Source organism: Palaemon carinicauda, chromosome 38 (genome assembly GCF_036898095.1).
Source record: "Palaemon carinicauda isolate YSFRI2023 chromosome 38, ASM3689809v2, whole genome shotgun sequence".
Lineage (NCBI taxonomy): Eukaryota > Metazoa > Arthropoda > Malacostraca > Decapoda > Palaemonidae > Palaemon > Palaemon carinicauda.
This window is the reverse complement of record NC_090762.1, coordinates 9761354-9785051: the sequence shown is the minus strand read 5'-3', so window position 1 is coordinate 9785051 and position 23698 is coordinate 9761354. Positions and strand designations below refer to the sequence as shown.

Below are 23698 nucleotides of genomic sequence, written 5' to 3'. Positions count from 1 at the left end.
TTGCTGTTCCCTAATGAATATGAGATTTTTTTAACAAAAGTTTACAGTAATAGTGAAATGTTTGTTCCTCAAAATAATTTTTGGGAATTCTTCATTTGATAGAAATACAACAGTTTATAAAAAAAAAAACTTTTTTTTTTTAAATAAAATAAATCTAAAATTACCAGTTTTCCAGGTGTTTCTCTCTTCTGCTTGCCATAAGCAAGAATGTTCTTCGAAGTCACAGGATACAGGAGTTTGACATGGTTCACTACCCAAAATTACATCATCAATACCAATAAATCCACCATTTCTTTGTGCTGTCACCTTAAATAACAGCTGCCATCCTCCCTCCGCATGTATGGGTATTCTAAACATGGAAAAGAATAATCATAAAATTAAAATGACTGAAATAATTTGTTTCACTATTTTGCACTAACAAAAGACTAAGATATAGCTATACACAATAAAGAACCAAACTGAAATGCAAGTTCATCTATTCCTTACAGATATGACATACAGATCCTAAAAGGGATTTTGACGAAGGAAAAATCTATTTCTGGGGAGAGACCTGTGGCGCCCGGTGAAAAGAGTCCTTCTTATATACCTTTTCTGATAAAACCTTCCAATTATACCAGAGAAAGATAAAAGCATGGAATGCTGAGGTTACAACCCTCGCGCGAGCACCTTTAGGGTGTCGTGTATAAAGCAAAGGCGCGTGAAATCCACTATTCACAGGTTGTCTTCCATTTAGTTAATTCCTTCGTCAAAGGGATGGGCCGATACAAAGGCCCTTGCCAACCACCAGCGCCACACCACCCACGCCACGACGCGAGCGCCATCTGAACAACATCCTTCTTTTTGGAATACTATGTGTTGATTTGTTTTGTGGTGCTCTCGGTCTTTTTTATCAATCGTGGATTTATTTTGTCATGTCCGAAGCTCCATCTTCACACATTCCAATGTTAAGTACCATAGTTTGTTTTGACAGTATTTTATTGTACCGGGCTTTTGTTTTATATCCAGTATAGTCTGTTTTAATTCCCGTCTGGCCTTTCATGGCGGCCATTGTTTGTTCACTTGTTGGGAATTCATCTTTGTCTGCCCGTTTAGTACTCTGTCACTTAGGTTCTTGGTTAAGTCCTGGCCTTATGCCTTTAGAACCGTTATTATTTTTATTTTTATTTTTTTGTGTATTTATGCTCATGGTACTTTTTGCTAGTAAGTCCAGCCTACGAAAGAGATAGCGATTTAGCTTTGTTTTTGTTTAGTGCCCGCCCCTCCGAGGCGTTCGTCACTCGACTGTGCTATTTATTTAAAGTTTTAGCAGTTGCTATTCTTCGATCGTAGTGTTATATGGATGTACATTTTATAATTGAACTATGTAGCAATAAATACCAAATGTCACATTTGAGAAGTACTGTACTTAAAGACCCTTGTAAAGTAACACTAACCTAATGTTAACCCACGACACAATAGGGGAGTTAAGGACGGTAAGAGGTTTGGGTTGGTCGCTTCCTTCTTCTAATAGTAACACTTGGATTGTATCTGATTTAGCTGTCGTGAAGTAAGATACTACCACACATGCATCAGAAACATCATATATCATAGGAGAGAAAAGGGTAGTAACTGCTCCAATACCAATCCCAGATGACTTCACATACATATATTTACCTAGGGAAAAAATAATTTTGAGATAACTCATATCTTATAGCGTGCAGCATAATATAATATCAATTGTCATGACTTTGCTATTATTTCTTATTTAATTAATAGTGAACAGAACATAAGGATGTTAGTAAAATGCTTCATAAAATGTGGACATGCTGTCACTGTAATGTCTAATTGAAAATTCCTAGGTAGTGTTCCATTTACTAATCGATAATCATTCGACTTCATTCCTTTTCTTGTTAAAGTTCTAAACAACTTTGATTAGGAAACAAATATAAATACAATAGGATATTCTGGAATAAGTACTATCAAAATAGATAATGGATAATAAGCATCAAGTAAACATAATATAAAAAGTAGAACACTTAAATATTTATCTGTTAAACTTTTGCATCAAGAAAGAAGAAATACAAAAGACCTACACCAAGATTTCAAGGTAAAATCAATGACAGAAATGTTACAACACGACTGTAAATCAAGTCTATAGCTCACTAGCTGATAAAAGATAAGAAAAAATATAAAATCAAAATATGAAGATAATTAACATGCATAAGGATATCAATCATGTTCAAAATGTTCAATAAAATGTTAATACCATCAGAAGTGCCAAAGGTGTGATCATTAGGGAGAGAACGGCTGTCATTTGAAGAGCCATGAATCCAGTAAATATAAGTTCCTTCTTCTTGGGTGAATCCACAAATATCATCCGATTCAAAATCACATAATGCTGAGGGTTAGTAAAACAGTGTTAGTATTCCATGTTAGATATGATCATTTAAGATTATATCCATCAATGACTAAAAGCATCTGAGTGCATAACAGAGTGGGTAATGCCAAATAATTTTCCACTTAGCATTTAATTTCCTAGTACATTATGTGTAACATCTAGCATAAATAAAAAAAAATGTGGATGCATTAAAAATAAATATGCAAATTAATATTGCAAAATAGTAATCATAAACATGACTTACTAGATATAAACATCAAATAATAATTCCATATCTTGCATAACAAGGAACTTTAAGGTTTATGTTCGAAATGGCATATATTAATTTTTTCTTAAGCTTTCTAGGTAAAGCACAACTTTTCTTTAAGTTTATAAAAGAGATGGTTGATTAAGGGGTTGGATATACAAGTTTTATTTAATGAAAATAGCAGAATATAATGAAAAAATCCAACTCCCATGCATGTTATTAACAGTTCAGATAAAGGTTGAGAAAATGAAACATAAAAGTATCCTTGTAGTATAACAACAGCTTTTTGCTCTATAAAAACAACCTAACTTCGCGAATGGGAATATAGTACCAAGATATTTTGCAACATGCAAATTTGAGCTTTATTTTTATGTTGTATTAATGTATAACTATAGTTATCCGATAATGAACCATTCTTGGCAATACAGATTTTGTTAAATGAGAATTTTGCGATTTCCTTGGAAATTAAACTTTAAGGATTTAAAATACTAGGTCAAGAAATGACAAAACTTTAAGCCTCCATTTTGTTTCTCATTACTGTATTTGTACATTTAAACAAAATTAGGAAAATGTTTAAATAACTATTCAGATATATTTCATAAATATTTCCATGATCAGGAACATAAATGGAATTTTAATTATATAAATTATTATTTCTATATACACCTTCATTTACATATTGCTTTCATCTCCAAAAGGTTGGTTATGTCGACGTTACCCGTTAAGTGATTTATTTTTAAATTTCCATTTTCTTTCCTTCCAATATGCTAATGCCCCAAGTAAACAACGAGACTAACAGTGTCTACCCACGATAATAGGTCGCGCATGCCGTATTGTCTTCTTCAGTTACACGAAGTCAGCAAAATTCCTTATTCTCTTGATGCCACTAGTTAGTGGGGAGAGTGGGTGGGTATGTACAGTATATGATCAGGTGAGTATAGAAAAAGAATTCTATTATTAGAATATCAATTATTTCTATGAATTTCCCCTTCTCCTATTACTAAATCCCAAACTCTAGAGGTGGTGGGTAGCCAGTGAAGGAAGAGATAGGGCATTTAGTTTCACATAATAAATTAAATAATATTGTAGACTTACCTGTAATCTAACTTTCTCTCTCTCTCTCTCTCTCTCTCTCTCTCTCTCTCTCTCTCTGTCTCTACCTCTCTATCTTTCTGTTACTACCTCTCTCTCTCTCCCACCACCTCTCTCTCTCTCTCTCTCTCTCTCTCTCTCTCTCTCTCTCTCTCTCTCTCTCTCTCTCTCTCTCTTTCTCACTACCTCTCTCTCTCTCTCTCTCACTACCTTAAGATAATCCTTAATATCATAAACTCCAGATTGACTTTTCTGAGTATCATTTTAGCACCTAATTACCTATTTATATAAGAGACATCTTAACCCCTTAACTACGAGGCATCAGTAGCTGCCTTTGTCACCATCGGATATACATGTACTACACACTTATTCTATGATAACCTATATTTCTATGTTTATTTGCTTTACTGCTGTGGCACCCTAGCAGTACCAGCTGAACTCGGTTGAGTCCCTTGTCAGGATGGGAGGAACGTAGAGAGGAGAGGTCCCCTTTTTTGTTTTTGTTTCATTTGTTGATGTCGGCTACCCCCCAAAATTGGGGGAAGTGCCTTGGTGTATGTATGTATGTACTGCTGATTACAGATTAAATTTCCAAAGTTTTTTAATTGTACTTTACTCCAAATATATAGAAGCAATTTACTTTTATGTACTTTTTTTTAAAGAAATCTCTCTTTTCTTTGTGAATTGATTACAGGATTTTTTGTTTTGTTTATTTTACTCTAAATAATAGTAAAGCACCGTGACTAGATATGTAAAATAGGTTTCTAATCAAGGTGAAGTGTTGATGTGACTATGCAATAATTTCACAAAAGATAGTCGTCGAAAGATACAGAACTACTTACATTATACAGAAATGTAAAGAAAATATCAGTTAGTTCCTTTGAAACAAGAGGTTCACTATATATAAGGCATACAAAAAACAAAATTTCATATACTGATAACAATAAAAACATCTACTTCTACCCACAGAGAGAGAGAGAGAGAGAGAGAGAGAGAGAGAGAGAGAGAGAGAGAGAGAGAGAGAGAGAGAGAGAGAGAGAGAGAGAGAGAGAGAAACTTTTATCATGCTTCTCTTATCATTAACATCTTTATCATAATTATCATTACAACTGTTATTATTATTACTATTTATGTCTTAACAGGAATAGATACCAGGGGCACCAGCAGATAAGGTAGCCCAATTATGAAAAATAACAGTAAAAAGAAAGGGAATGCAGATTGGAGATGCAAGACTGTTCAATGCAATTTAAGCTGTCTACACCTTAGAAAGGAATTAAGCTTGGCTTTAGATATCTGAATCTCTTGTAATTATATGATGGGTCTTAAGCTGCTTTAGGAGATTTAATTTTGGTTATCTTCCCAAGTCGTAGCCTCATATCACATAAAACTTTAGATTTAAGAAGCCCTCAAGGCAGGTTCATAAAGTTTGATAAATAGGTAAAGGCTATAAACTCCTTATACATCCACACGAAATACAACAATGCCATGAAATGTTAATAAGAATTATAACAAGAATCCAACATATCAATGCTATCAGTTATTAAAAAATATAACAGGTTACAAAAAGGTAGAGTAAGCGACACTGGAGAGACTAGGAAAGGGGGTTACTGGAGGGATAGGAGAAGGGTCAAGAAAAGGAGGGAAGGAGAGGGGAGGAGCGATGAGGGAATGTAGGAATTTGAATTGCTTTACATACTCACCTGACTCACTTGGCTTAGGCTTTAATAGGCCACGAGTATACACCTTGATTAATGAGATTTGCCAATGCATTATAGTATAAAAAATGAGGGGAAGGTCTCAAGAGTGTTTTGTCAAAGTACCATTCTGATCAAGTAATTAGTATAGAAGATTTTGAAGAAAAACATACTATTCTTTTTAAGAAATACATAGTATACTGAAAGAAAATAAAGCAAGTAATTTCTCAATTTCTTAATTTTTAAGGGGTAGCATCAACATAACAAAGCTCCTTGAGATGAAAGCAATATGAACATCAGGGGAGGTTCATATAAATAATAATGAGCATATCTTCACCAGTTAACATTTCACTTTCTTGTTATTCTTCAGTATAGTGTATGTGAAGCATAAACCATATTCTAGCATGTATTTCATAGATATTTCAAATGGCTTTAATTATGGCTTTAATTTCAAAAACTACCTATCATAAAAAAAAAAAAAAATCATCAACTATTCAAATGTATCAAGATGCAACTGGATGGAGACTGTTCATGATGTGGAAGGCATTCTAAATCAACCCATATTTGTTTTAAGCTTTTACCATATACAATACTAGCAAGAATGTACTGTAAGTTTCTATTAATCAGGATTTCCAAGAGGAATCCTATCCGGTTTATATTAGGTCTTATTAATGGGTGTTTCTCTTTAATTTATACACAGTAGTAAACTTCTTACTAGGTGTTTCCCTGTTTGAAATAATGGAGGCACAGAAGTTTTAATATCTAATAAAGAAATAAATTCTATAGTACAACATGCAAAATAAGTCTTACAAAATAAAGGTCTAGGAGTTGGAGTAGGTGGAAGTTCAGAACAGGATGAGAAGAGTAGCAAAGTGTCATCAAGAGCTATGAACTGATCAGCAGTAACTTTACTTGTCTCTAAATAAAGCTGGAAGTCATTTTCATCTGATGTAAATTCCACCTGAAATTTTTGAATAACTGTCAATTCATAAATATTGTAAAAATCATATGATTTCCTTTCAATAATATGACAATCATTTTTTCTTTATCCTTACAATTCATTTACATATTTCCAAAAATATTCATGCAAAAGTAAAAAAAATTAAAGATGATGGTACAAAAGATAATAAAAAGGCTAAACAATAATGACATTTCCAATCACTATATCTTTGTTATATTTATGAAAAAAACAGTTCTTACATAAGCATGGGTCCAGTCTCGTGTATGTACATCATTGTTCAATACTAGCAAAATTTCTAAAGAAGCATCACCATCATCACGAAACTGTACCTGTTTAAATAAACGTGATTACATTAAATACTGAATCACAAACCTCTTGTTCTAGTAGAGCAACATAATTTACAATATTCAAAATAATTTACCTTGCCAAAAAGCCTATCTTTATATTTTTAGTAATTTGAGACAAGACATGTTTGAACCAAATGGAAGAGGAGGGCAACCTAGAAGTTGACAAGTTTGTATGAGACAAAAATTTAAATATTTCTCCATCATATTAAATGAAATTTAAACTCTCTCATTCATAAATATGCAGTATAGCTACTTAAAAGGGAGATGAATATACTATGAGCTCCTCAGCCATCCTTTTCTTCTGATTAAATTATTCATCATTAAGTTATTAATTACTGATTGCAACTCAATTAGATCTAGACTTTAACAAAGCTGTCAGAATATTTCTGATACTGTATAGCACAGTGACAACTTTCATTATTTCAGTTTTTAATCAATGTACTATATTAGCCTACTAATCTGAACACCTTTGAATAGTTATGTGTTGGTAAACAATACAAAAACACATCTACTTAAGAAAAAATCCATAAAGGAGAAATTTGAGCATGTCAAACATGAACTCTTTTAGTATGTGGATTTACATATGACGCCATTAGTTTAAACAGAATGTCTCATTACTGAGTATCAATGAATATGTTAGACTAACAGGATTTGAAGCAATTAGAAAAATGGTATAAATTCTCATTAAGGATGAATTTACCTACTAGTTGTAAAGTATGGCCATAAGTTTGTGGTCAATGTAATTTTAGATAAATAAAGATTACCTTTGTTACTTATAACATTCTGTAATTTCACATATTCGAAATAAAGCCAAAGAAAAGGCACAAGACAATGAAAATAATGAATTACATACCAGAGACACAGTGAAGGTACCAGACAAACCATTCTCTCCATACTTCATGTACCAAAATGAGAAACAGCATGTCTCTTGTCTTGGAAATACTGAGCTTCGAAGTCTGACTTCCCTACTTGCATCTAAAACAAGAAAGGAGACATGGTTATAAAAACCAATATATTTAATATATTTTCACTAAGGCTACGTCATTTTGTATGAATCTCACTGAAAGGAAAACAAAGCTTGACTCACTGCAGCAATAAAATAAACTACACAGTAATACTTTTTTACTGCATTCTTGGGTAATTCATAATAATCTGTATTAACCCTTTTACCCCCAGGCTCTTTGAAAATTTCCAACCCTTAACCCCCAAGGGGTTATTTTTTTTTCCAGCACATTTTGCAGTATATATTTTTTAAATTGCTCTAACAGCCTTAATTTTTGTCATAGAGAGGTCAGGTTGGTCTCATTCTCTTGGAAAATGCCTGAATTTTTTCAAAAAAATTATCAAAAATATGAAAAAAAAAATTTTATAGCATTTTTTTGCAAGGACGTACCGGTACGTCCATGGGGGTAAAGGGATGGGTTTTGTGAAACGTACCAGTACGTCCTTAGGGGGTAAAAGGGTTAATCTTTTTCAGAAATAGGGAGATCCACTTACTTGTGTTTCTTGTAAAGTCCACATAGGTATACATTCCAGTCTCAGAAGTGTGATCCAAGAGAGGACCTGAAACTTTACTAGGGTCCTGAGTGTAACCTCTGCCTACAAGCCATACATCCTCAACTAACTCATCATTAGTCCAACCACATAAATTACTATCAAAATCACAGGATGCGGTGTTTGGTAGACATTTTCCAGGCTTGAATTCAAAGTCATCCAGATAAATACCTGACAGCAATGTTGGAGCATATGTAGCAATAAATCCAAGCTGAAAAGATAACACAAATTTAGTTTATGGTAAAGGTACAAAAATTTTTTCTACCTATAAAAAGATAGCATTCCTTTACACAGCATGATGAACTAATATTTCAAGACAACTTAGAAAAATAGCTACTTTAAAAGTCATAAAAATTATTATCAATAAAAGTCCTTTGTCAATGAACAAACAAATGAAACCTTAAAATACAAAAAAAAAAAATATAATAATCAAAAGATCTTGGGGGAATATTGAAAGTTGTCTTGAAATATTCATAATAGAATTGAAAAGAAGTCATAGGAACTCTTCACATGTTTTGGGGTTGTTCATGGTCTACACTAATATATAAGTGGAACCTCTACATACGATCTTAATTCGTTCCGGGACTAGATCGTATGTTAAAACGATCGTATGTTGGAACAAATATTCCCATAAGAATACACTGTAATTTGTATAATTCATTATACAGCCCAAAAACCTATGATAACTCCTTAATAAATTACTAAACATAATTACACATAGCAATAATACAATTGCAACAAAAGTACCAGTGTCGAGTACCGTTAAGTACAAAAAATTAGTAAAATGTAGAAAAAATAAGTCTACATACATAAATTGCTGAATCCTTGGTGCTGATATCCACTTCACTGTAAGTCCATTGGTAGCTCTGTATCTTCGGACAACTCCAAATCTTCATGGTGTCACTCTTATTCATTGATACAAGTTCAAGCACATTTCCTTCCTCTGCACAAATACATAGAATGTAGTTTAGAAAAATTATACAACAATCAGATTTGAAATAGCTATTACATGAAATATACTATAAGACAAAATCTTCCCTCAACAGTGAAGTAAAAAAGTATCCTTGAAAAAATCCTCCTTAAGAATTTGTAAATAAAAATTCAAAGACATCAGAGGCTATGAGCTTCATTTTTTCCAAAATAACTATGAATGATTTTTTGTGAAATTGAGAAGCTTCAAATGAAAATTAGTAACTCCTGTCTCATATAGAAAAATGAGAAAATATAAAAATGCAAATCAAAATGATACATGATGAAAGTATAAGTATAAGAATTAATAGGTGACAATATTATGGATTGTGAACCTTTTTCCTTTTAACTAAGAATAGCTTAGCTTTATACCTTGCACCCTATACCAAAAGGTGAAGCATTGGTCCCCAGCAGTTTTGGGAATCTGCCTACTCTTAAACATCCCCACTGAATCCTCATCATTCCTGGTTGTCTCCTTTTTCTTGGCATACATAAAATGGCCTGGAATCAAAATAAATGACAGGAGTCACATTACAGTAGTTTTAAAAGTTAATACTATAGAATTTATGAATGAAGTACTAATATTTATAAAATTCAAAATTTCCTAGACTCTTATCTAAAGGTAACCATTTCAATTTCTAAGGCCACACTGGGAGCAACACTTATAATATGTCTTGTGTGGCGTACTGTAGATGATAGCAAAGGTTCCCTGCACTATCCTTCAGACCCAGTTGCTTTGCTTTCAGCCTTCTATTTACCATCTATTCTGTTTGGTCTCTCCTTAGCTGTTAAAACCCTTTAACTTTACCATGCTCTATTACTTTCAAGCAAATATGACTGGAAATGTGACTTAATGATGTCAGTAAGCCTATTTATTTTAATAAATTGATTCTTTTTCCTTTCCGAACATTTTGCATCTTCCTTTTAACTTAGATGAACCAAACTAAGTTAAAGAATATTTAGATTCAAGTAACTTCCTTAAAAAAACTCCAACGAAGTAAAATAATGTATATATATACAAAGTATACAAATTTTCCTCTGATAAAACTGATGAGCAAGTAAATCTCTAAATGAAAATGATAAAAGATCACTTTTTGCAAAATTTTATATTAAATTACAATTCAATCATTAACTGTCTAAACTGAGAATACATTATAGAGCACAGTAAATATAAAGGCGACTGCCCTCAATATGCATTCTTGTTACTATTATGATTCACCAAATTAAATTAATTATTCCTGATAATATCCACAGAAAGAAAATTTATTATACTTCTGTAAAACAATGTTAATTTATGAATTACAATGAATAGGAAACATTAGCTAATTTAATAAATACATAACAAAAGAGTAAAAATAAAATATTTTGTGTATACTGTACTTTACTTATAAAACTATGCCATTGTGCAGGATTCCTCATGGTAATATGGAGTTTTGGTATTCATACAAGGTGTTTCTGGAGTGGGTTTGAATGTTATGATTTGTATAACTAAGAATCATAAAAATGTTATTTTCATTAGTAAAATAAATTTTTGAATATACTTACCCGATGATCATGTAGCTGTCAACTCTGTTGCCCGACAGAAATCTACGGTCGGGATACGCCAGCGATCGCTATACAGGTGGGGGTGTACACAACAGCGCCATCTGTGAGCAGGTACTCAAGTACTTCTTGTCAACAAGAACTCAATTTTCTCCTCGGTCCACTGGTTCTCTATGGGGAGGAAGGGCGGGTCCTTAAATTCATGATCATCGGGTAAGTATATTCAAAAATTTATTTTACTAATGAAAATAACATTTTTCAATATTAATCTTACCCGATGATCATGTAGCTGATTCACACCCAGGGTGGTGGGTGGAGACCAGCATATATGTTAACAAAGAAGCTAAGTATCCCGTATTTCATTTTATTAGTTATTCAAAAATAACATAAAATAAATAAGTACCTGGTAAGGAAGACGACTTGAACCATTACTCTGCCTTTATTAAGTACGTCTTCCTTACTGAGCGTAGCGGTCCTCTTAGGATGCTGAACGACTCTTAGGTGCTGAAGTATAAAGGGCTGCAATCCATACTAAAGGACCTCATCACAACCTCTAACCTCGGCGCTTCTCAAGAAAGAATTGACCACCCGCCAAATCAACAAGGATGCGGAAGGCTTCTTAGCCGACCGTACAATCCATAAAAAGTATTCAAGAGAAAGGTTAAAAAGGTTATGGGATTATGGGAATGTAGTGGCTGAGCCCTCACCTACTACTGCACTCGCTGCTACGAATGGTCCCAGGGTGTAGCAGTTCTCGTAAAGAGACTGGACATCTTTGAGATAGAATGATGCGAACACTGACTTGCTTCTCCAATAGGTTGCATCCATAACACTCTGCAGAGAACGGTTCTGTTTGAAGGCCACTGAAGTAGCCACAGCTCTCACTTCATGTGTCCTTACCTTCAGCAAAGCAAGGTCTTCTTCCTTCAGATGAGAATGTGCTTCCCTAATCAGAAGCCTGATGTAGTAAGAAACTGAGTTCTTAGACATTGGAAGAGAAGGCTTCTTGATAGCACACCATAAGGCTACTGATTGTCCTCATAAAGGTTTTGACCTTTTTAGATAGTACCTAAGAGCTCTAACTGGGCAAAGTACTCTCTCCAGTTCGTTCCCCACCAAGTTGGACAGGCTTGGGATCTCGAACGACTTAGGCCAAGGACGTGAAGGAAGCTCGTTTTTAGCAAAAAACCGAGCTGCAAGGAACATGTAGCCGTTTCAGATGTGAAAACTATGTTCCTGCTGAAGGCGTGGATCTCACTTACTCTTTTAGCTGTTGCCAAGCACACGAGGAAAAGAGTTTTTAATGTGAGGTCCTTAAAAGAGGCTGATTGGAGAGGTTCAAATCTTGATGACATAAGGAACCTTAGGACCACGTCTAGATTCCAGCCTGGAGTGGACAACCGACGTTCCTTTGAGGTCTCAAAAGACCTAAGGAGGTCCTGTAGATCTTTGTTGGTGGAAAGATCCAAGCCTCTGTGGCGGAAAACCGCTGCCAACATACTTCTGTAACCCTTGATCGTAGGAGCTGAAAGGGATCTTACGTTCCTTAGATGTAACAGGAAGTCAGCAATCTGGGTTACAGTGGTACTGGTTGAGGAAACTGCATTGGCCTTGCACCAGCTTCGGAAGACTTCCCATTTAGACTGATAGACTCTGAGAGTGGATGTCCTCCTTGCTCTGGCAATCGCTCTGGCTGCCTCCTTCGAAAAGCCTCTAGCTCTTGAGAGTCTTTCGATAGTCTGAAGGCAGTCAGACGAAGAGCGTGGAGGTTTGGGTGTACCTTCTTTACGTGAGGTTGACGTAGAAGGTCCACTCTTAGAGGAAGAGTCCTGGGAATGTCGACCAGCCATTGCAGTACCTCTGTGAACCATTCTCTCGCGGGCCAGAGGGGAGCAACCAACGTCAGCCGTGTCCCTTTGTGAGAGGCGAACTTCTGAAGTACCCTGTTGACAATCTTGAACGGCGGGAATGCATACAGGTCGAGATGGGACCAATCCAGCAGAAAAGCATCCACGTGAACTGCTGCTGGGTCTGGAATCGGAGAACAATACAACGGGAGCCTCTAGGTCATCGAGGTAGCGAACAGATCTATGGTTGGCTGACCCCACAGGGCCCAAAGTCTGCTGCAAACATTCTTGTGAAGGGTCCACTCTGTGGGGATGACCTGACCCTTCCGGCTGAGGCGATCTGCCATGACATTCATATCGCCCTGAATGAACCTCGTTACCAGCGTGAGCTTTCGATCTTTTGACCAGATGAGGAGGTCCCTTGCGATCTAGAACAACTTCCTCGAATGAGTCCCTCCCTGCTTGGAGATGTAAGCCAAGGCTGTGGTGTTGTCGGAGTCCACCTCCACCACCTTGTTTAGCTGGAGGGACTTGAAGTTTATCAAGGCCAGATGAACCGCCAACAACTCCTTGCAATTGATGTGAAGTGTCCTTTGCTCCTGATTCCATGTTCCCGAGCATTCCTGTCCGTCCAATGTCGCACCCCAGCCCGTGTCTGATGCGTCCGAGAAGAGACGGCGGTCGGGGTTCTGAACAGCCAAAGGTAGACCTTCCTTGAGAAGAAAGCTGTTCTTCCACCACGTTAGAGTAGACCTCATCTCTTCGGAAACAGGAACTGAGACCGTCTCTAGCGTCATGTCCTTTATCCAGTGAGCAGCTAGATGATACTGAAGGGGGCGGAGGTGGAGTCTCCCTAACTCGATGAACAGGGCCAGCGATGAAAGTGTCCCTGTTAGACTCATCCACTGCCTGACTGAGCATCGGTTCCTTCTCAGCATGCTCTGGATGCATTCTAGGGCTTGGTTGATCCTTGGGGCCGACGGAAAAGCCCGAAAAACTCGACTCTGAATCTCCATACCCAGGTAGACAATGGTCTGGGATGGGACGAGCTGGGACTTCTCTAAATTGACCAGGAGGCCCAGTTCCTTGGTCAGATCCATAGTCCATCTGAGATTCTCCAGACAGAGACGACTTGTGGGAGCTCTTAAAAGCCAGTCGTCTGACGGAGCCGGACACAAGATCATGGTACTGCTGCACAGTCTGTGAACTGTCAACCATGGGGAAGCGAGGAAGTACAGCGACAACCCGAAACTGTCTAGACTGTCTGGGTAGTACAGACAACTCCTTATCGGGTTGCTGAGGTTGCCGCACTGCGTCACAACAAGTCACCTCTGCTGGTTGTTGAACGTCTTCCCAGTGACACACTGACTCCGTAAAAAAAATCCTCTATCAAGGACTAAGCTTGGACTGCATGTCTTGCAACAAAGCTCAAGGTCTATGGGAGCAGGTGTGGCAACAGACGGGGTTAGCGACTGAAGCGGAACCATTTACCCTCCCTGGAAGCATGTTATGCTTAAATAAAAGTCCATAGGAGGCTAAGCAGCTTAAGGCTCCTCTCCAAATGACAGAGTCCTCAAGGGAATATCAGAAGGAGGGAGAACAGCACTTTCTCATCTACAGGAACCATATCCGAGAAAAGCTAAGTTCTCTCAGTGAGGGTTTCACTGGTGCAAAAGCAGCAGACCAGAAGGCAACGTTATGAAACTGCTTGACAGTCTGTGAACTGTCAAAAACTGAACTGTCAACCACAACAGGAGCGTGAGGACATACAGCACTGGTGTATAAGTAGCAGACCAGAAGGCAACGTCATGTAACTGCATGACAGTTTGTGAGTTGGCAACAACCAAAGATGTGTGGGGAAGCCTCAACTCCTGCCTGACTAGTTTGCTGCTGGCGAGTGGCGGTAACCACAGTGTGTTGCGGAGGCTGACACACCGTGTCAAAACACGGCAGCTTGTGGTAGCTCCCGCACGGCAACGGAGTGCTCTGTGTGTGGGAGTCATCAAACATCTGGCAGGGTTGACTGTGCATGGGTGGAGGAGCTCTCACAACAAGAGTGTGAGAGCATGAAGCCATGCCGGGCGCACAACCGTGGGAGGTGTAGGCCCACGGGTGCATCGTCAACCTTCTCCGCAGTCGGAGTGTGGGAGCTGGCAACAACAAAAGCAGAGTGCTGGTGCGTGGGAGGGGCTGTGGTGGGTTGAGGAGCATGCGGTATGGTATGCAGAGCATGCTGTAAGGTATGCAGAGCATGCTGTAAGGTATGCAGAGCATGCTGTAAGGTATGCAGAGCATGCTGTAAGGAATGCAGAGCATGCCTTAAGGTATGCAGAGCATGCTGTAAGGTATGCAGAGCATGCGGTATGGTATGCAGAGCATGAGGTAAGGCATGCGGCTCATGCTGCATGGTATGCGGCTCATGCTGCATGGTATGCGGCTCATGCTGCATGGTATGCGGAGCATGCTGTAAGGTCTGCAGAGCATGCTGCATGGGCTGAGGAGAATGCCGCATAGTGCTGGAACCCGGCAACTCCTGATGCGGCAGCTCACGCATGTTAGCAGATGGTGCAGCAAGAACATGCGTCTGGCAGTGAGGACTGCGCATCGGTGGAGGAGCTCTCACAGGTGTGGTGTGGGAGCAGGCAGCCGCAGTATCTGCTGAGCGCACAACCTCGGCGGGTTGTAGGTAAACAGGCTGCATTGTCAACCTTCCAGCATGATACTCCTGCATGAAGGAGCAAGCTGAGACTGTAAAGTCTGCAGCATGGACCACTAGGGTCTATGAAAGACAACAACAAACGGAGCTACTGTCTGTTGTGACTGAGGGTCTAAAACAGCTGGTGCGGCAACAGACGGAGTTACTGCCTGTTGCGGTACCACCTAGCCTCTCTTAGGAGGTGTGCAGTTGTCGTACTGCAGCGAGTCCGAACTGACCCAGTGGCTACACCTAGGCCGTTGGACTTGCGCGGAAGGGACCGACTTGCACTTAAAAGCTGCAAGATTTGGTCCATGGTTTCTGCGAGAAACCTCTTCCGCAGACGAGGAATAAATGGGCTCTCTCGTCTTTGTGTGGGTGGGGTGATCACGTCGGCAACGTGTGTAGATACACCCGAAACCACAGAGGGAAACGTCTGTTCGTCGATCAAGGCCTGAGGAACCCATAAGTCCTTCGACATTACTTCTCCCCTGGGCTTGGGAGCTTGTAAGAGGTATCGGACTAGGTGAACAACTGGCACGAACAGACGAACCCTCGAACGCAACACTGTAACACTTTGCGCATATCACTTTATCACTTTTGATTTTCTGTTTGCACTTATTTCACTGAACTCGAAACTTTAAGTGGTTTGTACCTGAAACACACAATCCTATCCTTCATTAAAAGGTAGTAATTGCGAAAACAGTATTACAATGTAACAGAAAAACATAATGAAAGATAAAGAATTCAGTGGCTGGAAAAGAGACTAAACACTAGATCAAATAAACTACGTTTAAAATCTCTCACCGCATAAAGCCTGGGAACAAGAATAAAACTCTAGAAACGTTTTACCTTCTTCCCCTCTATCGACTAGGGAGAAGAGCAAAAAAACGAGAACAACGTTACCCGCTTGAACGAAACGTTTATCCTCCTCTCTCTCCCTCCGTCTCTATCTCTCTCTCTCTCTCTCTTGACTTAGAACCTGAGAGATGAGCCCAATTATATATATCGTTAAAACATATTATTTGTTAAAGGAAAAAAACTGAAAGGTTTCCCAAATAAAAAGCTCCTTTATTAGAATTAAAACCATTTAAGCTAAGAAAGAATGAACGAAACGCTAGAATCGGTTTACTCTTACTGCAACGTGAAACCGTGAATACTCTCTCTCTATCGTAACGATAGAGCGCAAGTTGAACGTTCTGAACGTCAACAACTGCGGAGACTAAACAAAACGTTAGTTCAACTTTGAAAACAGTACGAGACTTATCAAAGAAATTCTTTCAAAAACATAAAATTAAAATAGCATAAATTCTTAACAGGAAAAACGATATGACGAGCTCAATGTTAATTAACTTCGTTTCCAAGTAAGGACCGCCTACTATTAGGAAAGGTCGCATATTTTTTTTTTTTTTTTTTTTTAAGGAAAGTTAATCGAAGAGGCCTATAAATGGCGGAGAGATATAAAATAAAAAGTGAAAGAGAGTCTATACTCTCTTCGACACCAACACTTCCGTCTAAGGGAAGGGTCGGCCATTTAAAAGTGAAAGAGAGTCCATACTCTCTTCGTCACCATAATTAATTCAAATTAATTCCAAAAGCTTGCTAAGCTAAAGATAAAGCTTCCTGAATAGCGAAGGCTAAACTCTAGAGCAAATACATCACCAAATCGTGAACAATAACTCCAGAATCAACAGCGTATCCAAGTAGGTCTAGCCGGAGGCACGACAGAGGAAAAATTGAGTTCTTGTTGACAAGAAGTACTTGAGTACCTGCTCACAGATGCCGCTGTTGTGTACACCCCCACCTGTATAGCGATCGCTGGCGTATCCCGACCGTAGATTTCTGTCGGGCAACAGAGTTGACAGCTACATGATCATCGGGTAAGATTAATATTGAAAAAACTGTTTTACAAATTAGGTATTCCTTTGAGATTTCTAGGTCATGTATAGCGTGCCTTATCCTTTATTTGAAAGTGTTGGCACTGTACAGCAATCTTTTGAGTTTTATCATTGGCAGTATGTACCTTAAGTAAACATTGCACTTACAGAAATAAAATATCAATAAAACCCTCCAACCATCTTGTTTTACGCAAATTAATTTCAAATATATCTTATAGAATAGTTCTTTTAATGCTTTAGAATAAACAACTACAAAATTCTAAAAAAAAAAAAAAAAAAAACTGCTACTGACAATATAATTTACTCACATAAGAATTGTACCTTAAAAACAAAATAATAGTTTCTTCTTTCATCTTTTACAGCATACCTGACATAGACATAGTAGTGTGGTCACCCCCAATTGGATCTGGAAGGACAGTGGAATCTGCCCTCATCAGCACCCACTGAAGCTGATAAGTGCCATTCTGTACGTTACTCCAACCACATTGGTTAACTTCAAAGTCACACTTGTCTAGCAGTACTTCACATTTACCCCTAGTGGCACCAAGGTCATCAACTGCCACAGTTCCAGTAGAATCCATAATTAAACTGTAGTCTATATGAAGCTGAAAATATGATAGCCATTATTGAAAATATTATAAATGCAAATATCCCCGTAATTTATTACAACGAAATTTATAAATGAATAATTTCAATTTCCTAAAGAACGGATGAAAAATGTATAAGGTCGCTTCAAAAGGAGAATAAAAAAGATTTATCCTGTCGCATGATTTGCGAGGAATAAGGGAACTATATCAACAAATAGTTTACGCAGTGAAGAAAAAGTAATTATGTAATAAGTCATTTCAGTCTAATTAATCATGCACTGTCTTACTTTTGTACAGAAGACCTTAGACACACTAATTTGTACAAATTACCTCTTATGATGCCTAAACTATCTATTATTTCTACGTTGTTTTTATATCATCAACAGCAGAATCAAACAATAACACTACTATTTATAAAATGGTCAATAACTAATTTCAATTAATCTTTCTTTATAAAAAAATATTTGTTGCTGTTGAACAAAAAAAAAATCACAAGAACAAATATATATTGAGAATAGAAAAAAGATTACGCTAAATCTTTTCTAAATACTATATGGTAAAACCAGAAGATTCAAAGAAGAAAGGTTTCCAATATTTTGTCAACAGGGAAAACTAACACTCAATACACACTTCTTGGTTCATATATGATGAGTGTACGTCCATCCTATAACATCTGACTTTTACCTATACCTATTTTTTGCAAATTCTCAATAATATTGGATACTCAAATATTCAAAAGCTGCAAGAGAAAGCTCGCGGAACTTTGAGTATAAAGGATGCTAAACAAGTTAAAACCTAAACATGTTGATCACTAATTTGGCTTGTAAACGAGTACTGGTGTGTCATATTGCTATCAACTGTGGTTTGGTGATATTGTTAAACAACTGCATTTTTTTCTACAGGTAAAAAGAAAAAAATATGAATGCCAAATTTAAAACTAAAAGTTATCAGTCAACCATAAGGAACAAAAAAATTAATGAGAAAACCAGAATCTTATTAGCAAATAACATTTGGTTTTTCAACTATAATAACCTACCACAGAGAAGTTATCCATGGTTTAATGTACTGTATCTCATGTATTGCTATATTTCATATTCTTTCTAATTAACATTCTTTGAATTTGGTTATTTGATGTTTTGCTGCACAGAAATTCAGTTGCTTGTATCAATTCAAGTTGTAATTCTACAGAAATATTAGTTTCTCTGTTTTGTCTTGTTGCTTAGTTCTTCCTTCATTTTTAATCCATAGTTTTACTTTCATATTGTTCTTTGACCTTGAGAGTTCTATTACATGTCACTTTTTTTTATCTTGGTAAAGACGTCCTAATGATTATTGATGAAAACACATCTTCAGGGTTACTTTGTTCTAATCACCTTTCTTCTGGCTGTATCAGAACTAGTGTAATTATTACTCGCAATTTCTAGAACATCTTACTCAAGTTTGCACAAATTTTTCTAATACCCTGAAAAGAACATTTTGTTAGCTTTGATATGCTTATATTATTAGATTGTCCCTTACATCAGGCCTCCTACAGGAGCCGATACCAATTGTAGGTAGTAGATTGGCCAAGGCACTAGCCACCTGTTGAGACACAACCACAAGAGAGTTATTGGGTCATTTGACTGGTAAGATAGTACTACATTGGAACCCTCTCTGGTTATGACTCACTTAAGGATATAATTACAGCACTGCAATTATATACAGTAGTGGCTACTTTACACTTGGCAAAGATAGAAGAGAATATCTAACGATGGTAAGCAGCTCTTTTACAAGAAGGACACTCTATAACCAAACTATTTTTGTCTAGTCTTGGCTAGTGCTATAGCCTCTGTATCATGGTCTTCCACTGTCTTGGGTTAGAGTTCTTTTATTTGAGAGTATGCTTAGACATACAATTCTATTGCTTTCCTCATTTCAATTCCTGAGCTAATTTTCCTGTTGGAGACCTTGGGCTTATAGTATAATGCTTTTCCAACCAGGATTGTAGCTTAGCTAGCAATAACATTACATTTATCAAGGGCCTTTCTTGTGAAAACTATCAGTGAGAATATGGGTACTAGTATGTACTTCCAAAGATGAATGGGTTAACCATTACGAGAATATTAGCATAATGACTCTTAGATAAGATTCCCTCAAATAATATTTACTCTGACAAAAAGAACAAAGTAAGAATTCATATTTACCTTCCAATCACCGATAGTTGATGTGTCTACGTTTACTCGAGCAAACTTCCAAACATCTTCCACACCAATAAACCTTTCCCAAAAGTAATATGATCCTTTGGTAATATTTCCAAATTCATTTACTACATTGGTTCTCCCCACCTGTATCCAAGGACTTGATGTGCCAAACATATAGTACCTGTTAAATTTTAATAGAGGTGTAAGAATTAACTGTAAAACTTTAAAATATTTCATTTCATCGAGCCACTTTTAATCACATAAGGCACATAAACAGGGTAACGAATTCAAGTAAATATAAGCTTTATGAATTGGTCCCATTTTTCATCCTAATGTTAAATAAGCTTTACTATTAGTGTCATTTCTATTACTACTATTGGGTAGTTGAGAATGCTCTCACCATTCGTTACAACTACAATATTGTATATTTCACCTGAATCAATGGATTACAGTATCTGTGCTATTACTTCAGGCTAAAAGGTTATCTCTGATGTCCTATTAAATTGCCCTGGTTAGGCCCAAATAACTAATGTGCTTAAGTATTGCACTTTACATCATCCTCTACAACTAGGTCTTTCACAATTTGCATTTGAGCTTCCCTGCTTCAGGCAAACCTCATGTATATTTTCTTCTTGCCTTTCATTCCAAGTTATTGGCCCATTTCTGAACCTCCACAGACGGTTCATCCCCAGTGTGTCAAGACCCCAAATATATACAAGAAGTACACCATTCACCTATATCTTGCACTCGCACTCCTTTTATATGAACATGAACCCTTCATATACAATACTGTACTTTCTAAGGCTTTCTATTTACCACTTCCTAACAATTTTATCTCAGCTCTATTTACAAACTATCTAAAATTCTATGAATGAATCTTTCACTTATTATAATAATTTTACATCTTTTATACATAGCAACCATTTTTTCCCTTTCAATTGTTCTCACAAAATATAGCCTATAAATACAATCTATCTTGGCCACTGTAAACACTTTCTATCACTGTACGTGCATTCAACTTCCATAAGTGAGACTAATTTTAAAAATCTCTTAATAAATTCCAACCTGACCTCCGTGTACAATGAAATTTTCTTCAATATCTCTTTAATACATTTCTATTGTCCTTGATTCATGTTTTGTAACTAACCTCTCCTCTAATCATTCTATTATCAATTAGGTTAACTACCAAATACCTAAATCTATTTTTTAACTATTCATATTGATATTCATTGCTTTACATTCCTGGTTTTCCTCAACCCTTATAGACTTATTCTTTTCAAATCTATTTTCAACTATCTTTTAGAAATAAAGAGAATTTCTGTATGAGAACAAAAGACTTGTTCTTATGCCAACTCTAAAGTAACAACCATACATTCTATATTTATCACTAGTTTACACTTGGAGTGGCATTGTATGTATTCAACATTCGGACATTTCAACTGCGTTTTAGATATTGCAACTGCCTTCCACACCATTGGACGTATTCTACATGCAAATATTTCAATTGTCTTCAGAGCCATAGGACATATTCTACATCCATATATTTGTACTGCCTTCAGTGCCATTACATGTATTTTACATCCATATGTTACCCGTTTTTTCTCTTCCTTTATTTATTTTTATGGAAGATTTACAAAATATAACTATACAGTATACCAATAGAAATGAAATTTATTCAAGTACTGTATATGTTAATAAAGATTATAAAATACTCTCTCTAATAGTTTTTGTGCTACAAGTTGAGCAAAATGTCCCAAAAAAGGGTCAAGGGCTTGAGTGCCAAAGTTTTTGATGAGGGATATTACAACAAATATTTCACAGCAGCAGATGACAGACAATTTCATGCAAAAACTTGCTTAAGAAATTGTATCCCGTCAACAAGTACAGTATCTCTTTCCTAAGCCCTAAAAATGCTAAAAATGAAAAGTACTCTAAGTATATTGCGCTTACCCTTTAAGCACAAATTTCCTGTCTCATAATGGACTAAATGTGAAATGGCCTGAAACCTTAAAAAACTAAAATAATTCTCTAGAAGGTCAAAGCCAAAATGAATGAATTTCCTCATAAAATTTTACATACACGAACAAAATACCAAAGCCAAAATTAGTTATACTCTATTTCGATCCTTTACAATCATAACGCTATCACTTTATGATAAACTACCAGTCATCAATTTGGATAGTAAAAATAACGAGAAGTACTTCCTAGATTGACAAAGAACAGTATTCAATTGGAAAAATTAATTTATCACTACTGGTATACCCAAAGATTACAAGGCAAAAAGCAATTGGTTGTAAAAATACTAAATCAAATGCTGTTGGCTAAAAAAAATATAAACTCCTAAGAGAATTAGCGAGTACTGCGCATGATCAAATATTCAGTAAATACAAGCAAATAAGCTTTCTAATCTTCTATAACTGAAAACATATTTTCCTCAAAAATACGTAAAAACATACAGAATTTCAAAAGGATCACTTTGATAAATAGGTTCCATTCATTAATAAAAATAAATTCTATAAGTAAATGAACTAGAATAGTAAACTTTGAGAGATAATAAATAACATCTTAAGAAGGTGTAATTTTTTCATAATTTGTTTTGAAAATAAGTTTGGAAGTTGGTGCTTCTTTAATAATAATATCTATACTATTCAAAACATCTACATACATACATATACCAAGGCACTTCCCCCAATTTTGGGGGGTAGCCGACATCAACAATGAAACAAAACAAAAAAGGGGACCTCTACTCTCTACGTTCCTCCAGCCTGACAAGGGACTCAACCGAGTTCAGCTGGTACTGCTAGGGTGCCACAGCCCACCCTCCCACATTATCCACCACAGATGAAGCTTCATAATGCTGAACTCCCTACTGCTGCTACCTCCGCGGTCATCTAAGGCATCTGAGGCAGCAGCAGGGCCTACCGGAACTGCGTCACAATCGCTCGCCATTCATTCCTATTTCTAGCATGCTCTCTTGCCTCTCTCACATCTATCCTCCTATCACCCAGAGCTTTCTTCACTCCATCAAAACATCTAAAACTATCAATATCATATATGACAATGACTTGTTCAATGCCAAAAATGAAACAGAAACACTTATTTCTAGGAAAGATTCTTACAAGAAAAGAAAATAAAAAGGTTAAACACATTTTTCTTTATCCCTACTTACCAGAATGAAAGACAGTACTTATTAACAGCTGAAGATTCGACATCAAAGTTTGGTGTAAGGCGGCGTGAAACTAAACTATATACATCTGTCTCTTGAGTGTGAAAAGCTGTTGCATACAGGTAATTTCCATGGCCTCGATGATCATGAACATTTTCTGTTGTTCCTATAGACATTTCACCTTGTACAGTATAGAAACATTCGCTATTGAAAGGGCAGCCAATATGCAGAAGAGCTGTAATGTAATAGAAACGAAATAAAAAATAAGTTCTTAATACTCAAGAACCTTTAAATGACATTTTTATGATGAATGTTGAAAGTGACAGATCATACTTGAGATTAGCAATGATTTTCTTGAACTTCTCATAACAAAATGCTGGATTTGGCATAATTTTGAAGGTAAATGATACTTTATCATAATATTAGTAGTGTGTATTTCAAGAATAACAAAAACAGAGTCAAAAGGATTATCCTAATTCAAAAACACAATCTACTTGGCACTCTCCAAAAAAAATTTGAATACTTTGCTGTAATTCAAAAGA

General features: G+C 36.5%; 1 protein-coding gene across 1 annotated transcript in view; it reads right to left on the bottom strand.

Moving 5' to 3' along the window:
* LOC137630420 (MAM and LDL-receptor class A domain-containing protein 1-like) overlaps window positions 1-23698 on the bottom strand; it is a 211480-nt gene that overhangs the window by 145404 nt on the left and 42378 nt on the right. The window contains exons 21-32 of the mRNA XM_068361880.1: window positions 23160-23391; window positions 19994-20171; window positions 17591-17828; window positions 9614-9742; window positions 9082-9215; window positions 8216-8483; window positions 7572-7693; window positions 6611-6700; window positions 6221-6371; window positions 2246-2377; window positions 1434-1653; window positions 165-349 (exon numbers count right to left, since the gene is read on the bottom strand). Coding sequence (XP_068217981.1) covers window positions 165-349; window positions 1434-1653; window positions 2246-2377; window positions 6221-6371; window positions 6611-6700; window positions 7572-7693; window positions 8216-8483; window positions 9082-9215; window positions 9614-9742; window positions 17591-17828; window positions 19994-20171; window positions 23160-23391 — 2079 coding nt within the window. The remainder of the gene's footprint in view (window positions 1-164; window positions 350-1433; window positions 1654-2245; window positions 2378-6220; window positions 6372-6610; window positions 6701-7571; window positions 7694-8215; window positions 8484-9081; window positions 9216-9613; window positions 9743-17590; window positions 17829-19993; window positions 20172-23159; window positions 23392-23698) is intronic.